Source organism: Balaenoptera acutorostrata, chromosome 1, assembly GCF_949987535.1.
Source record: "Balaenoptera acutorostrata chromosome 1, mBalAcu1.1, whole genome shotgun sequence".
NCBI classification, from domain to species: domain Eukaryota; kingdom Metazoa; phylum Chordata; class Mammalia; order Artiodactyla; family Balaenopteridae; genus Balaenoptera; species Balaenoptera acutorostrata.
Genome location: NC_080064.1, coordinates 40,391,160 through 40,411,665, shown reverse-complemented (window position 1 = coordinate 40,411,665; position 20,506 = coordinate 40,391,160). Strand labels below are relative to the sequence as shown.

Here is a 20,506-nt window from a genome sequence, read left to right as displayed (position 1 = left end):
TTTCCTTTTCCTTTTTCTTCAGTAGGGCATGAGCTTAGTTTACACATGAGAGGAATTTAATTTGTGGTCAGAGAGTGAACTGTGGGCTTTAAAAACATGTCCCCCAAATTTTTGATGCTCCTCTGCTAAAAAGGTAGTTTCCTTTGTCCTAGAACATGGGCTGTACTTAGGGACTCTAATGAATAGAATGTGACAGAAGTGACAGTGTTAGACTTCTGAAATAAGTCATAAAAAGGATTATGTCTTCCTCCTTGCTTTGCTTTGGGAGAACTAGTTACCATGTCATGAGGACACTCAGGCAGTCCTATGGAGAGGTTTGTGTAATAAAGAGCTGAGTTCTCTTGCTAAAAGATAGAAAAGAACTGAGTCCTCCAGCCAACAGCTGTGTGAATCTCAGGAAGCAGATCCTCCAGCCTCAGTCAAGCTTTCAGAAAACTACAGCCCAAACAACATGTTGACTGCAATCTCATGAGAGATTTCAAGCCAGAACCAACTAGTTCAGCCTCTGCCAGATTCCTGACCTTTAGGAACTAGGTGAGATAGTATGTACTGATGTTTTAAACTGCTAAGTAATATGCTATGCAGCAATGGATAACTAACAAGTAAGCATAGAGGACATTATCAATAAAAGTATGTTTGCAGAAAAACAGTCGTCCATTTAATTCATAGGTAACTCATATTTAACCTTTTTGTAGTGTGTAATATTTGAAACTTTAAAGTTAGTAGGTCAAAGACTGGGTAAGATATCTGACCTCCAATATATTAGAGTGAAGCTGCCCTGGGCACAGACAATACTGTATCTTTTAGTGTTTTGGTGAGTATGTAACTTGTGTGCTTCCAAATATTTTCTCAGGTGCTTTCTGACTGTTCCTTTGGATTTTACTATTTGTCTCTGCTTATCTCAAAACAGTGTTTAAGCTGATGATTGAAATGTTGCAAGAAATAGAAACCAGATTCATTCATTCATATATCTGAATGTAAGCTACATTATGGGAAAAACTGTTGGAAGAATTGGTAGAGACTTATCTCTCTTCTGTTTTCAAGAACTGCATACCCAGGAGCTGTGATTTTTTTTTTTTTTTTTGACATGTGGAGACTATGCAAAGTATTTCTGGATTATGTAGTTAAGTACATCTTAATCTGTAAAAGTAAAAAGAGCCAGAATCCATTAAGTATTTTCATATATTTAGGACTTTAATATTATTAAAAATCTTTAAAAAATTGACAGGGAAATACTTGAAAATGAAAAATATCTGAATTTTTCCATAAAAGTGATATAATCACTTGTAAGTGAATCATCAGCAATGAAACTGTTTCTTGATAACATTTAACATTCGTTTGTTGTCTTTATCCTTAATAAGAAATTCAAACTAACAAATAAAGCAGCTGAACCTTGGTAAGTGTTTGTTACTGTAGGTCGTGTTTTCACCAGTAATAATTAGCTTTTTAAAAATTAAAATGTCTAATACCCTCTCTTTCTTCCTCAGGGAATTGCTCCAAAGCTGGAATTTTCTACAACCTCAGTGATTACCGAATGTCTGATAAGTTCAAGGAAGTGCCACACTCAGGTTAAAATCATTTATTTAAAATATCTAATGGTTTAATTTATTTGTTTGTATTTACTGGGCATTTGGCAAGCATTATTCTTTTATTTTGCCTACAACTCTTTTCATATTTTTTTGATCAATCTCTAGTTTAAGTAAAACAATTATCATATGTATTTAGCAGTTTGGTTACATGTTAATAAGTGTGGAAGTGAAAAGCTTGGTATACATGGTAGATGGTACTTTTTTTTTTTTAATGGAAAGAAATCAGGCTTCCTGAAAGATGTTGGTTTCAAGAAGTTCCACAGAGAACTTAATTGGAGGCTTCTATGAATCTTAAAGAAGTTAAAGTTCAAAGGATACCTTTTTAGCAAATGGGACCAGAGGTTCTCAGGCTGGGATATAGGTGGTTAGTGGGTATAGCTTCTTGAGTGTCTGTAATTCCTTAAGGGACTATTGCTTAGTTTGGTGGCTGTTCTAGTGTTATCAGATCAAGAGAAGCTTCGATACTTCAGCCTAAGAAGTACCTTCTATGTTTGTAAAAACTGCCTTCAGTAAACTCAGATATCTGGATCTAATATTACATTCTGGTCTAACTTCCTACTGAGTCACCAGGATCATCTTGCTACCCTGACCACAGGTTATCTAATAATGTCTAGGCATCACTCATACATATGTGACTGCATTATGACCAGGTAACAATGGCCATCCTGTGATGATGAGCCAGTAATATATAAATCCTAGAGGACCCAAACAGGGCAGAACTGGACCTATGGTGGAAAAAGTAGAATGTTAATCTCCTGCATTATCAGCTTCAGAGTGAATTTGCTCAGGGTGGTAACTTGACAAGCTAACAAAGGTAAAATATAATTGTAAGATTATCAAGGGGATCTTTCTTATTTTGTTTAGCAAGACATTTGGTATGTTAGAGTTTGGCCTAATTATTTACCTTTTAAATGCAAGCCGAAACACTGCTACTAGAGATCTAATGACCCATACTTGCCAAATGCAGAGCTGGGTTACTGACTTGTTTGGAGATATGCACTGTGCACATTTGTGAATTGTCAGAAATGCTTCCTCTGGACTCACAGAAGTTTCCTCTCCACACTGGGGTATGCCTTTACTGGGTGGGTAGAAATTTTTTTTTTGTCAGGAGTGTAGCATACACACAGAAGAGTACACACATTCTAAGTGTACAGCTTGGTGGAAGATTCCTTACTAAATGTAGAACTGCCACCCCACTAGTAGTTTCATTGGACTAGCATTTTCCACTGTAAGCTTTTGGCTAACTTGCTACTTCAATGTTTGTCATTTGTTTTTTGTTGAACAGAGATGTGAGAGAATAGGCTTTGGTGTTATTAAGAAAACATTCTTGAGAATCAGACAGATTTGGGTTCAAGTTCCTCAAAAGACTGGTTTAAAGATTAAACTAGAGAATATATGTGTCTGCACATAACATATAATTAATACATTTTGTGGCTGTTAGGTTATTAGTTTTTTAATTAAGGTAACTGAGATATAGAAGGCATAGATGAAATATAAGAGTATACACTTTCACATTAAAATTCTGAATGGTAACAGCCAGGATTTTAATCTTATGTGATCTTATTTGAGAACATGCTAAATCCACTTTTTTTCCAAGTGGATATTAGTTACAATTAAAATTTAATGGCTATAAAACAGCATTTTCAGGTTCAAATACAGTTTAAGAATTAGACAAACCATTTTTGGTTTTTAAGAGAGGAGTGAGTGAAATAAACTCTTTAAAATCATTCAGGTTTATAAATATTTATAATGATCTTTATTCCTTTTGGCACATTATTTTCAAATTTTTTGTCACAATTGATGTTTTGCCACCAATTGAATGGACTGAAAAAAATAAATATATTATTGGGATTTTCTGGAATATATCTAGTTTTCTATGTAGTCTCTTTTACCTACTGCAAAGTAGAATTTATTAGTAAATAGTTAAATATTACTAGTAACTTTATTAATATGTTTGATAATCTATATCAGGTAGCTTTTGCTGTGTAACAAGCCACACTAGCTTAGTAACTTAAAATAAGATGTTTCTCACAGTTGTGTGGATTGGCTGGGTGATTCTTTTGGTCTGGGCTGCCTAGGCTAGGGCTGAGTGGTCTAGGAGGGCTTCATTTGCATGTCTGGCAGCTGGCTGACTTCTTGGTGTGAGAGGGACTTTACATTCCTGGTGTTTGGCTTGATTTCAGCTGGGGTGATGGCCACAGACTCTCATCATCTAGCAGGCTAATTTCAGCTCATTCACATGTGGCAGGAAGGTTTTCTGGAGTAAAAGAAGACTAGCACTTTTCAAGTCTCCTTTTGTCACAAGTGCTATTGTCCTCGTGGCCGATGTAGGGAGCCATTTTGTATAAAACAGTATGAAACAGCCACTATTTTAAGTTTTATTGGGCATTAATAGGATGCATTAAGGATTGATTAGGTTAGAAAGTATCAATCTGTGGTAGATACAGCACCGTTTCTAACTTCCTCTAGTGGTATTCAGCATTCAAAACCTGTAATCAAAAAAGAAGATGGAGTTCCTTTCAGTTTGGTATAAACAAGAGGTGGGCAAGAAGGAACTTTACAGCATTGCTGAAATAGGTGATGATGGGTTCATCCGGGTCTAAAGGTAAGAGATCCTAAAAATGTATGAAGATCTGTGGGAAAAAGATCTAGGGGCTGGGGGAGATGAGGAGGACAAGTAACAAATTCAGTGAAAATAAAAGAAGTAGGTTGAGGAAAAGGTTTGGTCAGCAAGGGGTTTTCAGAGTTTAGGGTGCAATGGATCTGTATAGTGATAAAATCTAAGATGAAGTAGAAAAAGACAGTTAAAGCTCAGAAATAGAAAGTCTAAGTCTAAGTTCTTGGAAAGAGTCATTGCTTGAACATTTTATTAAACCTCAAAGGTTCTTTTCATGTGTTAATAATGCTGCTTCTGTGAGTCAGTGTGATGTCATAGAGATGGGTGAAATGGGATGAAAAATTCTGAATTACTTGTTGAAGTCATTGAACAAGGTGGGAGAAGGTCCAGGAGCATAACAAGAGCTAGAGAAGAAAGAAAGATGATGAAATAATCTGATGCTGCTGGTCTGTATGAAACTTGTGGACTTATTTTTCTAATCAGGAAAATATGTTTTCTTGTTTTCCTATTTTCTTTCCTGTTTATCTACTTTAAAAAATACCTGACTCTTCTCCTATTTCACATTTGTATTTTATTTACTTAGAAATAGATACCCTTAGCAAGTAGGGAGGGGGATTGAGAAAGTAGAGAAGAGGGGAGGTAAGATTGGTGGGTTTTTAATGTGATAAAGTTAGGAGGACATTCAAAGATTCTCAACTGTCCATTTTCTCTAATATTGGAAAGCTTATAAATCTAGACAAAGCTTGAAGAGGTCTTAAATTATTTACTTGTAATCCAACTTTTTTAAGGCAGAGACTATTTGAATAAAATATCCTAATAACACAAAAAAATTAGAAATATCATTTGTTTTTAAAATTTTAGAGTGTTAGCCAGTTTTACTAGAAGACAGTACTAGTCATTAAAGTTTGTAACATGTCTTTTGTACATTTTTACTTTTATAAAAATACAGAATTAAGATGTTATGGTTATCTGTCATTGAATTGTAAAGTTTTGGTTTGGAAGAGATCGTAAAAAAAATCCTAATCACCTTGTATAATCCAAATTATACATTTTATGAAAATACGTATAAAGCTTTTCTTCAGATTTTCACATTGTGCAAATGTATGTAATCATAATAGCATGACTGAAACGTATAGTTTTCTCCATAAAGATTTTTTTTTTTTTTTAATTATTATTTTATTATTTATTTATCTATTCATGGCTGTGTTGGGTCTTCGCTTCTGTGCGAGGGCCCTCTCCAGCCGTGGCAAGCGGGGGCCACTCTTCATCACGGTGCGCGGGCCTCTCACTATCGCGGCCTCTCTTGTTGCGGAGCACAGGCTCCAGACGCGCAGGCTCAGTAATTGTGGCTCACGGGCCCAGTTGCTCCGCGGCATGTGGGATCTTCCCAGACCAGGGCTCGAACCCGTGTTCCCTGCATCGGCAGGCAGACTCTCAACCACTGCACCACCAGGGAAGCCCCATCCATAAAGATTTTATAATCAACTAATTACACATGTGTGTTGCTAAGATTACTAAACAAACCCTCTTAAATTATATAGCCAATTATTTCAATACATAATTATAAATGATAAACCAATGTTTGCATTAGTTTTTTAGTATACTGAAAAATAATTTTTTTTACTTTTTTCTTAGATTTTTCAAATGATTAAATATTGGGCTTTAACTTTCTTAAAGTACTTGTTATACTTAAGAAGTATGGTACAGTATATTTTATTAACTACTAGACAGAGTTATTTAGGAGGATATGGATTTGACTTTCCTCAGGATCTACATGGATAAGAGAGACTGATCTAGTTGGCTTTGATAGATATGTGCCTTAAATTACTTTTTAAGGTTTTTTTCTACCTGTAGTTACATATATAGATATATATATATGTATATGGTTTACCCAAGGGTCATAATATGTATAAAATATATTTCTCCTGACCAAATGAATTTTTATTTTTTATGTTTAGGATAAATTTATTCACCATACGGCTCCAGTTGAAAAATCACACGGCAGACTGCAAACCAGAACACCAAGGTCACAAAAGAAAAAATCCAAGTCACCTGAGAGAAATAAATATTGCATAAATGCAAAAAACTACGAACAGCCTACAATTTCTTCAAAATCACACTCTCCATCTCCTTACACAAAAAGACGCATGTGTGAGCTATCTGAAGACACTAGGCAGCGGCTGGCCCATTTAAATCTGGGCCCCTATGAATTCAAAAAAGAAACAGATAAACCTCCATTTGTGATTAGACATGTATGTGTTCTCTGAAACATTTCCATTTGAAACTGATCTAATCTGTTCTTCCACTAAAATATTATTCTCAAATTTCTTTCAACTTCTAGCTTATATTAATAATTTTCTTTCCTGAACTGTTAGCCTAGCAATCTAAAATGGAAAATTAACTTGATAAAAGAACATTCTTTTGCAGCCTTTAAACCTGACAGAGATCAAGCTCCATTATGAATGCCATGTTAAATCCTCTCAGTAGCCATTTCCTTTCCTCTCATACAGTGGACCGTGTAATAACTTTACAAATTGAACTGAGATGTAATTGACATTAGTTCTAAAATGGCAGAGTAGGGAATTAAAAGAAGACCAAGTTTTCTTTGGGGAAAGGAAGACACCCTCCTCCCCCAGCCTTTTAAAAAATTATAATGGAAAAGTCAGTTTCTCTTGAAATTATGTCCCTTGGATAAACCTTATATAATGGATCTTTGAAGTAAATCTTTATTTGATAGGAAGAGGAAGGCCTTTGAAAGCAAGTTAACTTCAAGGGTAACATAGTTTCTAATCTTTCTATATGGAAGCCTGTTTTGATATGGTTTGAGTTTAGAGCTTGTGTCCATATGATAGTCAAATAGACTCTGGCTAATTTTAAGGGTCTATAATCAGAATATTTAATAAAAGACTTTCTCAGAATCTTCATAATTTCTTTAATTTTTATCAAAATATTTTACCTTAAAAGTATTTCTTTAAGAAAAGCTTGCAAATTAATAAAATTGCTTTATATAATAATGAACTTGAAGATTTAAGTGCCTATAGAAGCAAAACAACTTTTTGGGATGTCTATAAAACACTTTCTGACTTTAATGTCTCTAATGCATTTTTTTCCAAATTTTAAAACGTAAATATCAATACAAACATGTAAACATGCTCCTTTGATGGTCGAATAGCTTTTTTAACATACACCACCTAAAAGTTCAGATTTTCTTTGTGATACCTTTTTTAAAAAATTTAGCTGTGCCTTAAGCAATATTTCATTCCATTTTCATATTTCGACTATGAATCCTTTATTATTTTTGCCTAAGTAATAGATTTTTTATTGTAAAAAAGAAAATTTATAATATAATGGACACTTTTAAATGATAATATTTTATTGAGATTATTGTGATTATACTTGTCTTATTCCTATAGAACTTGTTTATAGGTTCTGGTCACATTTTTTTGTTGTTTGAACAACATCCAGATATGTTTACTTGCTTGTTTGACGGCAGTTTCAGAATGCCTTTAATTCTGTTTGCTCATAATTGCAAATTAAATTGAAAAGAAAGGACATGCTAAATTCTAATCTGAAGGAATATTAGCATTTTAATTAAAATGCCTATGTACAAAGATAACCAGGAATATTTTGAGTGTTAGCCACATAAAAGTTGCTTAGGGAAATAACTGCTCTTAAAATGTTTATTATTATTTTCATGTCACTGTTCAAAATAGAATAATTTTAATAATGCTTGGTATAAATCTTCACATTTTTATTTAAATGATTTCCCCTTCAGCTTTCCATTGAACAGAAAGAAATACATACTTCTAAGCTTATAGTTAGAAAATTGCTTACGTTATTGTATAGGACTAGATTTTTTCCAACTGTATTTATAAATGTATGCCTCTCTTGGCCCCATAGGCATTCATGATTTTAAAAGCACTTAACAAAATTGGTAACCAAACAAAATTTTAATTTGATACATGAATATGCAAAATGTAATACGTTTAGGAAAGACATTCTAATTTTACAAACACTGTATAAAAAGTAATCTTAAAGAATAAGAAGCCGTTTCAAGAATCTAACTAGTAGTCTCCCAAACTGGCACAACCATCCTATAAGAGTTAAACTGCATTCTTTGCTTTTTTATTTATGCAGAATAGGATTTTTTTCTATTGTGGTAAAATACTCATAACATAAAATTTACCATTTCAACCATTTTAAAGTGTATGATTCAGTGACATCAAGTATATTCATATTGTGGTGCAACTGTCACCACTATCTAGTTCCAGAACTTTTTCATCACCCTAAGTGGAAACCCCATGCTCATTAAGCATTCACTCCCCATTTCTTTCCCCAGCCCCTGGCAGCCACTAATCTGCTCACTATCTCTATGGACGTACAGTGTTTGGCTTTTTGTGTCTTTTTTCATTTAGCACAGTGTTTTCTAGTTTCATCCATGTTGTAGCATGTATCAGTACTTGATTCTTTTTATGACTGAATAATCCATTGTACATTTTGTTTATCCATTAATCTGTTGATGGACATTTGGGTTTTCAACTTTTAGTTATGTGAATAGTACTTCTATGAACATTCATACACAAGTTTTTGTTTGAATACCTGTTTTAATTCCCAACTGCTTTAATACCTAGGAGTGGAATTGCTGGGCCATATGGTGATTCTGTGTTTAACTTCTTGAGGAATTGCCAAACTGTTTCCCACAGTGGTTGCTCCATTTTGTTTCCACCAGCAATGTGTGGTGGTTCCAATTTATCCACGTTCTCGCTAACATTCTCACCACATTCGCATTTTGTTTTGTTTTATTTTTATTGTAGCCATCCTGAGGGGTGTGGAGTGGTATCTCATTATGGTTTTGATTTGCATTTCCCTAATGACTAATGATGCTGAGCATCTTTTCACGTGCTTGTTGCCATTTGCATATCTTCTTTGGAGAAATGTCTATTCAAGTCCTTTGCCCATTTTTAATTGAGTTGTTTGCCTTTTTGTTGAATTCAGTTGTAAGTTTTCTGTTATATATTTAGGATTCTAGATCCTTATCAGTTATATGATATGCAAATATTTTTTTCTCATTCTGTGGCTTGTCTTTTCACATTCCTTTTTTTAAAGTTGAATTTTAAAAAATTGTGGTAAAATATGCACAATATAAAACTTACTATTTTAACCATTTGTAAGTGTACATTTTAAAGTGTACACATTAAGTACATTCACGTTGTGTAATCATCACCACCGTCTATCTCCAGAACATTTTTCATCTTGCTAAACTGAAACTCTGTACCTGTTAAACAATAACTCCCCATTCCTCTTTCCCTTCAGCCCCTGGCAACTACCATTCTACTTTTTGTCTCTATGAATTTGACTATTTGGGGTACCTCATATAAGTGCTACCTAATATATACAATATTTGTCAATTTGTGAATTGCTTGTTTCACTTAGCATAAAGTCATCAAGGTTAACTCATGTTACAGCATGTGTCAGAATTTTCTTCCTTATTACGGCTGCATAATCTTTTACATGTATATACCATATTTTGTTTATTAATTCATCTGTTGATGGACACAGGTTGCTTCTACCTTTTGGCTGTTGTGAATAATACTACTGTGAAAATAGTATAGAAATATCTATTCAGGGCCCTGCTTTCAATTCTTTTGGGTATATACCCAGGAGTGGAATTGCCGGATCATATGACAATCCTATTTTGAGTTTTTTGAGGAGCCACTATGCTGTTTTCCATAGTGGCTGCACCAATTTACATTCCTACCAAGAGTGCACAAGTGGTTCAGTTTCTCCATATCCTCGTCAACACTTGTTATTTTCTGCTTTTTGATAATGGCCATCCTGATGGGGGTAAACTAGAATTTTGATTTGTACTTCCTTTATGATTAGTGATGTTGAATGGTTTTCCATGTGCTTATTGGTCATTTGTATATCTTTTGGAGAAATGTCTTCTTAAGTCCTTTGCCCAACTTTTAATTGAGTTTTTTAGATTGAGTTTTAGATGTTTCTTTATATATTATGGATATTAATGCCTTTTCTGATAATGATTTGCAAATATTTTCTCCTACTACATGGGTGGCCTTTTCACTTTTTTGATATTGTCCTTTTATGTACAAAGTTTTTAATTTTGGTAAGTAGAGCTGTCTTTTTTGCACAGATTTATATCATTCTGACTTTTTTTTTTGTTAGAAAATGTGGATAACTGTTAATATCTTTTATTACTATACTCAGAATGCTGACTCCTGAACACAGCCAAGTAAAGACACTAAATTCAAAATCTATATGCTAAGGAGATAATTAGTAAATGGCTAAACTTGTTTTTTAAATGTGGCAAAGTAAGATTTCCCTTTTTTTAACTTTGTAATAGGAAGCAAACTAGGCAATAAAATAATGGACATTTCAACTGTAAATCTGTTCATTTTAGAGTGGATTCAAAATATAATTAAAAATTTCAGGAGTTTACCTTAAATTTTATTTGAAAACAAACAGCAAAATACTCGGCTAAGCTCTGATCTTGGAACATCCTTGAACTGTATAGGCAGTATCATGTTAACTTGATGATATGTGATCTACGTACTTCAATTGATTTTCTGACACCATGAGACTGAAAAAAATATTTAAGCTCTTTTTTACATTGAAATCTTCCTAACTCTAGGTTGATCCCCCAAGTCCCAGGGCTGATGCTTTATTTGGATCTTCTGGCAGAGACTGTGAAAGAGATGGATGGTCCAGGCTGCACAATGGTAAGCTACAAGTTATCTCTCTTCATCTGTTTTAGTTCTCTTGGCTGCATGCAAGTCTTTATCTTGGCATCAATTAATAAAAACAGAATCTTTGCTGCATTGGAAAATATGGTATAATGCCACCTTTTTACAACTTGTGGGACACCCATGTCGGTACTCTCTAAAAATAATAGAATTTCTGTGCTGCTATAAACCATCTTCATCTTTGAGATTCAAAGCACATATTAGCATATTAGAGACTATGATACCTTTTAGTAAAAAAAAAAAAAAAGTTTTATTTTGTTTTGCTCAACAATTTCTAATTTTATTTGACCATGAAACCTTTTCCTCTCCTTAACATACATTACTTAGTTTATGGAACAGGCTTTGGGAAACACCGTTGTAAAAAGAGTTCACGTTTATAGGTTTTGGACATACATTTACACATATATTTGAATACCTTCTCTACCACTTATTTATAAACTGGGCATTCATTTTTTTTTTTTTTTAACTGGGCATTCTTGAACAAATCACTTTAACTACTCTGATAATCAGTTAATTTATTGAAGAATGAAGATAACATGATAAATATTACCATGTAAAATGCTCTAGCACACAGGATACTTAATAAATATCAGCTGTCAAAATACTTATTATTTATATTTCTGGAAAGATAACATCCTTTAGGTTTAGTTTATAATATTTTTTTTTCATTTTTAGGCCTGGTCCTGATGGTTAGATAAGTTGTTTCTTAAGTTCAATATGAAGATGATTTTTATGAAGAAGATTAAATAATGTTTTATAATTAGAGATATGTAAGTGTTAATATCTGTAGACATTAGCTAGTCAGTTCACCAAGTATTCACCAGCAGCCTTTAAGTTAATTTACTGCACACTAAAAAAAAGGTATAGAAAAGTGAGAGTGAAAAAATACAATCAACATGTAGCGAGCTCTGTCTCTTTTTGTTTCTAAACGCTAGTGTATAATCTGTCTGTTTTTAAAAATTGGGATATGAAACATTCTTATCTGAGAACATGAACAGTTTGTACTCGCTTATTTTGCTTTTTTAGCCCTAACTGGGAGATAAATGGGGTGATCAATAAGTCTTTCATACTCAGAATAGCAGATTATATGAAATTAGGAACAGATGTTATACTCTTGGACTTTCCCCTCCAAGGGATGTTCCCCATCCAACAGATGTTTCCCCTCTTGGACTAAATTTATAGACATAGAGTAAATAAGCTTTCAGAACCAGAAAATTGAAAATAGCTTCAGTATAGACATTTCTTAGGAAGATGTTTTTAGAATGCACTTAAATGTCTGATTTCCCTTGACAATTATTATGTATTTGCCAGCAGAACTGTTATAGTTTCTAGTAACTTCTAATCAAAACAGCCAGCTGCCTGTGTAGAGGTACAATCAGAGAGGTCAATAATGAGGTGCTTTTTTTTCTTTTTAATTTGACATAATTTCAGACTTACAGGAAGTTGATATAGTACAAAGAATTCCCCTACACCTTTTACTCAGAGTCCACAAATATCAATATTTGCTTTTCCCTCTTCCTCTCTCTCTTTCTCCTCCCTGCCTCCATCTCTGTATGAGTGTCTGTGTATAAACTTTTCTTGACAAGGACATTGCCATGGGCTGAATTGTGTCCCTCAAAGTTCATATGTTGAAACTCTAACCCCCCAGTGATGGTATCTGGAGACAGGTCATTACTTTTGGGAGGTAGTTAGGTGTAGATGAGTTTATGGAGTGGGGTCCTCACGATAGGATTAGTGCCCTTATAAGAAGAGACACCACAGGTCTTGCTTTCTCTCTCTGTCATGTAAGGACACAGCCAAAAGGCAGCCATCCTCAAGCCAGAATGAGAGCTCTCACTGGAACCTGGCTGTGCTGGCACCCACATCTCAGACTTCCAGCCTCTAGAACTATGAGAAATAAATGTCTGTGGTTTAAGCCACCTAGTATATGGTAGATGACAGCCTGAGGAAACTAATACAGTTGTTTTCTTAATGTGATGCAAGTATCAAAACAGGAAATTAATGATACAATGTTAACTAAGCTATAAACCTAAGTCATATTTTGCCACTTGTTCTAATAATATCTTTATAGCAAAAGAAATTCCACAACATACATAAGGTTCAGTTGCCATGTCTCTTTAGTTTTCTTTAATATGGATCAGTTTCTTAGTCTTTCTTTGTGTTTAATGATGTGATAATTTTGAAGAATAAAGGCCAGTTTTTAAATAGATCTCCCTCAATTTGGGTTTGTTTGATTTTTTTCCCCTCATGATTAGATTTATTCATTTTCCCCCAGAATACAACAGAAGTGATGTATTACTCTCAGTGCATCATGTCAGGATGTATGTGATGTTGCTTTGTTACTGGTGATGTTAATTTGCTCACTTGATTAAGATGGGGTCTGCTCAGTTTCTCCAGCATGAAGGTGCTATTTTCTTCCTTCCCTTTGTAATTATGGGAAGGTTGAGACTATGTAATACTCTTCAACTTCAACCCCTTTAGCATACATTGATGATTCTTGCCTGAAACAATTTATTACAGTGATGTTTACCAAATATTTTTTAAAATTCCATTTTTCTTTATACATTTATTATTTGCCTTTTGCTATAAAGAGTTTTCCCTTCTCATTTCTCTAATTTTAATGCCCCTATTCTTTGGACTACTTTTTTGTTTTTTTTTCTTTTTCTGGTTGGCAGTTGAGCAATTGTGCTTTGGGTTCTTATCAGCTATTTAAATACATATGTGACTTTCTTATGATAGAATCTCTTACACATAGTGAATTTTCACTTATGACTATCTTTAATGAAAATTCTTCTTGAACATTTTCTTACCAAATTATCTTGCCTAATAATTCTTAAGTTCCTATAGGTTACCATTTTCACCAGCATTGATTTATTTAGTCCTCATAATAATGTGAAGATGGAGGTAACTATATTTGATCAGGAAGAGTGACAGAGGCTTAGAGAGGTTACGTGATATGTTGGAGAGCTACAGAATAGCCGTGTACAGTGTAGAACCCAGGTCTTCTAACCCCAACTTCCTTTCTTTTCCACCACTCTCCTACCACTTTTCCTACTTTCATTTAGGTGTATTTTTTTAAATAAAATTTTCAAATTTTCTCTGTCTGGAATTTCCTTGATATATAATTTTAACTGTAATTTGTGCAGTCCTTTTGAAGAAACTCAGTATCTCTTACACCTCAAGAATATATGGAAGCTTTATCCAGTCATTTGTGCATTTTAAAGAGGAAATCAGTAGCAACATCCTGGCCTTTTTAAAATTCGCTTAGGATTTAGGAAAGATATTAGACTCTGTCTCCCCCTTGGAGGAAGCGTCTCTTATTCTCTTCATTTGAAGATTCTGTCGTGAGTTTCAATTCTACACAAGACTGTAATCTTTTATGAGCTTCCACTAGTCCCTTTGTTTGATGGTTATTATTTTTATGTCAAATAAATTGGAAATAACATCCCAAATCCTAATAGGTCATATCTTGAGTAGATAACAATAAATGGTAATATTTTAATCTTTTCTGAATAAAATGCATGTAGTCATCATGTATATACTTACCAGCAAAATATCTCATTTGTTTGTGTGCCTCCTTGTTTTACAGAGTGTCATTTTTAGGAACTCCTTTTTTAGTTTCTTTAATTCTCTATTATTTATAAAACATTTTTAACAGCTTTATTGAGTTATAATTTATATATCATAAAATTCACTTGTTATAAGTTTACAATTAAATAATTTTTAATAAATTTGCACAGTTGTGAAATCACTAATATCTATTTTTAGAATAAAAGAGGAGAGAGAGCATGAGTGAATGAGTGAGCACACCAGAGCTCAAGTGCAAGATCTGACTGTCTCTTCTTATAAGGGCACTCTTTCCATTATGCGGCCCCACCCTCATGACCTCATCTAACCCTAATTACCACCTAAGGGTCTCATTTCCAAACACCATCACTTTGAGGGGTAGGGCCTCAACATATGAATTTTGGGAGGACACAAATATTCAGTTTGTAACACTGATTTCATGAGATTATTGGAGAATCAAATAATAACTAATATTATTGTGTTTTCTGCTAGCCACTATTCTAAATGCTTAATATTTCATTGATTAATTATTCATAGTAACCTCAAGAATTTTAGATGCTATTGTTTATCCTCATTTTACAGATGAAGAAATCTGAGATTTAAGGAAGTAGAGTAAGTTGTTCAAGGTCGTGCACGCGCGCACGCGTGCGTGCGCACACACACACACACACACACACACACACGATCTAAATTAGCTCTTTATCTTCATACTTTTCTTAAGTGTGACCCATTCATTAGGCCCAGCTCAACTTTTTCCTCCTTTAGGAAGTTTTTCCTGATGACCTTCAACTTTGAGAGATCAGTCTCTGATATGACTTTTTAATAGCGTTAATTGCCTATACCATTCTGATTTAGCCTGTTCTTTTATGCTGCTGTTATTCAACTTCGTATAACTTAACTAAAGTAAATTATAAGCACTTCACAACCATGGGCCGTGACTTTTATCTCCTCTATCTCCTGCATTTAGAATATAGTTAAGTACCTAATTGTTGGTGAAGGTGATTAAATGTGAACATTAGGAAACCTCAGATCAAAGTAATAGCTTAATTTATAAAAGTGAAAGAAAATTATATATATTTGTCTGAATTAGGATAAGTTTATAAATGGTTTGTGGAGAGCAGAAGACATTCCTGTGTTTTAATATATTGATATTTTGCATATTACATTAGCTACCAGAAAGAATATATATTATGTATAGAAATTATTACCTTAATTTTCAAAGTTAACATGTTTGGAGAATTAGACTCAGTGTGTCCTTATCATTCTTTTATTTCTTCTGCTACTTGTGGCCATGTTGTACATTAGACTTTACAGAAGAGGAGTTAGGTTGGGAGTTAATTTTATTTTGAATTTCGAAAAGCAGTTGAAGTAAGTTGAATCTTACTGAGTTAAATGGTGAAGTTGACCTTGTGCAAAAGACATTAACATTTCAGCTACCCTCTTATAATGGCTCAGGACACTTGGAGAACAAACATCTTGTGCTATAAATGAAAGCTAATTGACTAAATATAGACTATCCTGGGTCTCTATCCATATAGCATTTTTTTTTTTCTGTACAAGGCGGTTTGGGAAGGTAAAATATAGAATGTTAGAATGTTTTTGACTGGAATGTATTAGTAAAGAAGTAGAATTGCAAATTATGGTTCTGATTTTCTTATCTATCAATATAACAGAGATTATAATACTTAAAACTTGACTCCTTCAAGTAATGAGTAAAACCCCAAATCTGCATCTACAATGTAGTGGTCTTTGTCTTAGGGAGAGATTTGGAATAGCTTTATAGTCCACTGTTGTAGATGCTATGCTAGGTACTTTTATAAATTGTATAATTTAATCATCACTATAACTCTCTGAGGTAAGGTAAGCATTGTCTTCATACTCTTAAAATGAGGAATGAAAAACAGATTAATTGTATAACTTGACCAAACTAACATGTATGATAAGTGGTGGAAGTTGAACCTGGCCTTGTTTGACTTAGATTTCAATAGTAATGATGTTGATAATGCTGTTAGTAATAATAGTTAACATTTATTGTATTGCCTTACATGTAATATCTAATGTAATCTTTAAAACAATATTACGAAAGAGGTACATTAGACCAGTGGTCCCCAGCCTTTTTGGCACCAGGGACTGGTTTCGTGGAAGACAGTTTTTCCACCGGGTGGCGGGGTGGGGGGGGGTGGGGAAGGGGGATGGTTCAGGCGGTAATGGGGAGCAATAGGGAGTGGCAGATGAAGCTTTGCTCACTCACCCGCTGCTCACCCCTCCTGCTGTGCGGCCTGGTTCCTAACAGGCCAAGGACTGGTACCAGTCTGTGGCCTGGGGGCTTGGGGACACCTGCATTAGAAAATTGAGGAATCTGAGACTTAGAAAGATTAGATAATGTGCCCAGGGCCATATTGGAAGTGCTGGAGCCTGAACTGTAATGCACATCTATTTGTCAGCAAGATCTGTACACTACAGGACAGTATGCTCCCGCCCTCTAAAGCTGGTCCTGTTTCCATTACACTCACTTAAGTCAAGCATGGACTCCAAGATTAGGAACACGTGTAGTTTGGCAGTATCTATCTAAATCTATATATGCAAATTACATTTCATCATAAACTGGTTTGTCAACTAAAAATTATCCATTTCATGTAGACAAATTGGTTTATCAACTAATAATTAATCTGACCTGTATCAGTTATCTCCTACTCTAATGAAAATACTATTTGAAATCACTTAATTGCTGAAGAACTGATACAGATTTTAACTTGTTGCTTATCATCTTTGTAACATTATTGAAGGATTTTTAAGATATTTCTGAAAACTGCTGTATGAATTATAATCGTAGAAACAGAGTGATTGTAGGAAAAGTCAAAGATGAAGACAAATTTCTTCTTTTTGATAGGAAATATTTATAGTTTCTTTTGTACATCCTTTTTTAGATCATTCTCATCTTGGCTGCTACCGACCCAAGGATTATAAGGTATGTAGTATAAATTGCAGAACAATAATTATCCTGGCTTTCAGATTAGAACATTAGTAAATTTGTTATATGTATGGTCAGATATTATCATATTCATTTAGTCAAGAAATTTATAAACAATAATTGTCATATTATGGAATGTCATTATTTTGTCTATGTTGTCAGGTGGTAGGATAGACTTTTCATTGAGTGTCTTGCTACAAATGTTTTGTGACTTTTGGTTGTTCATTACTTGTTTGTGTATGTGTATATGTGTATCTGTGTGTCTGTGAGAGAGAGACAGAGACAGAGAGAAATTGGTTGCTACTTTTAGTGATACCTCACACAGTAGTGTTTCTAAATTTCAGTCATTCATAGAGCATCCTCATAAGTTTTACAATACCTGCATGTAATTTATGCTGTCTTTTAAAAATTCACCTTGTTTTTATTTATTTCACCAGTGTAAATGAAAAATCAGTATCATATACTTTAAATGGATGATAGCCTTAAAAATACAGCAAAAACAAAACAACGTTACTAAATTCTGGCTAGAAAACTATTGTTTTCCAAAGGCTCTGAGACATGTTCTCTTTTTCTTAAAATGAGATAAGCAATGATAGACAGGTATAGGAGACATACCAATAGCTAACTGAAGATTTCTGATTGAAAGAGAATTGAAAAGAAAATATATTTTTTTTTCTTTTGGGATTCAGTACCTTTTAGTGTATGTCCATGTGCTATGTAAAATAACCTTGTGTATCATCTAAATTCATTTTGGGTACCATACTAAGTTATCTGCTATACCACTAGTAGTTCATGTTCTACATTTTGAGAAGTACTGCCCCAGAGTTTTTCTTTTCTGCCCCTAAGTGTAAGCTTCTTAATAAGAAGAGGCATCATAGTTGGGAAAACAAAACAAAACAAAAAACATAGCTTTCCTTATAATACCTTTGTTTATTTACTTGGAGACAATTTATCGCATGCTTACTGGCACTGAACAGCATAGCTCTTTGCCATGCTTTGATTGTGATAAAAGAAATATGGAACAGTTAAGTAACAAGCCAAGGCACCATGTGACTAAGGGGCCAGATCTACCAGAGTGTCAGAATCATCGAGGTGGAACTTTATAAAAGTTTATTCCAGGCCTACTAAATTAAAATTGTTGAGACTGTAGACTAGAAATTTTTATTTTAAACAAGTTTCCAGGTGATTCTTATGCAACTCTTTTGCCGTCTATCCAAGGATTGGCATTTGAGAACTACTAGTATAGATGTGGATATAGCACTTGAATAGAACCGTTCCTTGTTTAGCGTTTGTATAGGGTCGTGCCCTTGCTTAAGGCTGTCCCTAGAGGAGTGTGGGCCTGGCATAATTCCCCTGGTGCAGACCTACCCTATTATGTGGAATTTATTCAAACACATACATGGATACTGATCTGTGTAATATATATGTGCATGCATGCGCATGCACACACACGTGTCAAGAAGCATAATGTTTGTTGTCTTGCATGGGGCTCAGGGAAGCTACCTTAGTTGTAATACCTACAGGACAAGCCTATCTTCAAGTCATGTTTCACAGTTTTATTTATTTTCTTCTTTATTTGCATCTTTGTTTTTTTTACTAATCTGTAAGTTCCAGAATGGCAAGGATCTTATTGATCTTGCTTATTGACAATTGCTAGATATTGTCTGATATACAGTGTGGATTCCTAAAATATGTGTGTTGTGTGAGTGGATTATGAAGAGAAAACAAGTAAACCAAATATACAAAAGTATAGAATGGAGAGAAAGGTATAAAGTTTTTAGGACACTAATCTTTATCCTAAGGTAACTATAATCCAATTCTACATTGACTGGTCCATTTAAAGGTAGGTGATATATTTAGAATCCTCTTTTCTAAATGAATTCTTTAAAAGAGCTTCACTTCTATTCATCTTTAATACCCACCCACCCTCACCTCTGTATTCTTCACTTTTAGAGTTAGAGTAGAAGTTGATCATTCATACTACCTTTGTAAGGCTGTGGGTGGTAAGTGAGCTCACAGGATTATTTCTGTATCGAAGAGGTAGATTTTCACAGCAATACATATGCAACATTGAACAGCGCTGCCTTTTCTATGAAAAAAATAAACGGCTATTTTCTTATAGGCATATAATAACTGGTAGTGGAACACTATAGGATTTCTACAAGGAGAAGAGTTATGAAACTAGGAGTGCTTGCAAAAATTTTTTAGAAAAGTGGGACTTGGCCTGAGTTCTGTTGAGAAATATATTCTGCAGAGGCAAGGGAAGAGAGAGAAGAATGTCTTAGAAGGAAAACAACATGAAAAAGCCTTGGAGTTTACAATAAGTACACTGTCCTGGCGGCAGGGGGGAAACTACTGGTCTGGCTTGAGTGGAGGGCATATATTGAGAGATAATGGCTATTTAACATATTTATTTTCTATTTTTCCTACTCCTTCATACCTATTATATCTACCGCCTCCCTCTTTAAGATTTCTAGTTACTTAGTCATTAGCTGTTCTTTTGGCCAAAGTCACCTCTCTTCACCCTGGATGCATTATAATCAGCTGTTCTATAAATACAAAGTTCCCAGAAAAAGAGCACACGTCTCAACCTGCCTCCCTATATCTTTATTGTTCCCTGTTTCTTTGTCCTTTCATTGCTAGACATTCAAATGAATGACCCAACGCAGCCAAAAATTAATTAGTTAAAAAAAAAAAAAAAAAAAGCCTGGAAGTGAATTAAGTCACTTCTTATATTCCATTGACAAGAACTAGTCACATCTAGAAGCAAGATGAGGAAGGTGGCTAGCAAATAGGGATCCTAGTTAGGCAGCTGTTTCCCGCTGAAGAGGGGCCATAGATTTTAGTAGACCACTGACCATATCTGTCATAATCTGCCCGTCTGGCCACCAAATATCCCTTTCTTCCCTCACACAGAACATACTCTTGTCCTCTTCCAGGAAAATCACTTGAAGTTCCATCATTCAAGTTCCACTTGAATCTAGCTTGAAGTTCAGGATCT

The 20,506-nt window shown here is 34.2% G+C and overlaps 1 protein-coding gene across 4 annotated transcripts in view; it reads left to right on the top strand.

The window, feature by feature from the left end:
• Window positions 1-20,506, top strand: part of SPATA6 (spermatogenesis associated 6) — a 163,227-nt gene that overhangs the window by 67,622 nt on the left and 75,099 nt on the right. For 3 of the 4 annotated variants that reach the window (XM_007164491.2, XM_057548120.1, XM_057548122.1), the window contains 4 exons: window positions 1,488-1,568; window positions 6,165-6,458; window positions 10,856-10,943; window positions 17,462-17,502. In XM_007164491.2, the coding sequence (XP_007164553.1) occupies window positions 1,488-1,568; window positions 6,165-6,458; window positions 10,856-10,943; window positions 17,462-17,502 (504 nt within the window). The remainder of the gene's footprint in view (window positions 1-1,487; window positions 1,569-6,164; window positions 6,459-10,855; window positions 10,944-17,461; window positions 17,503-20,506) is intronic. The other variant, XM_057548124.1, reaches the window with a different exon arrangement.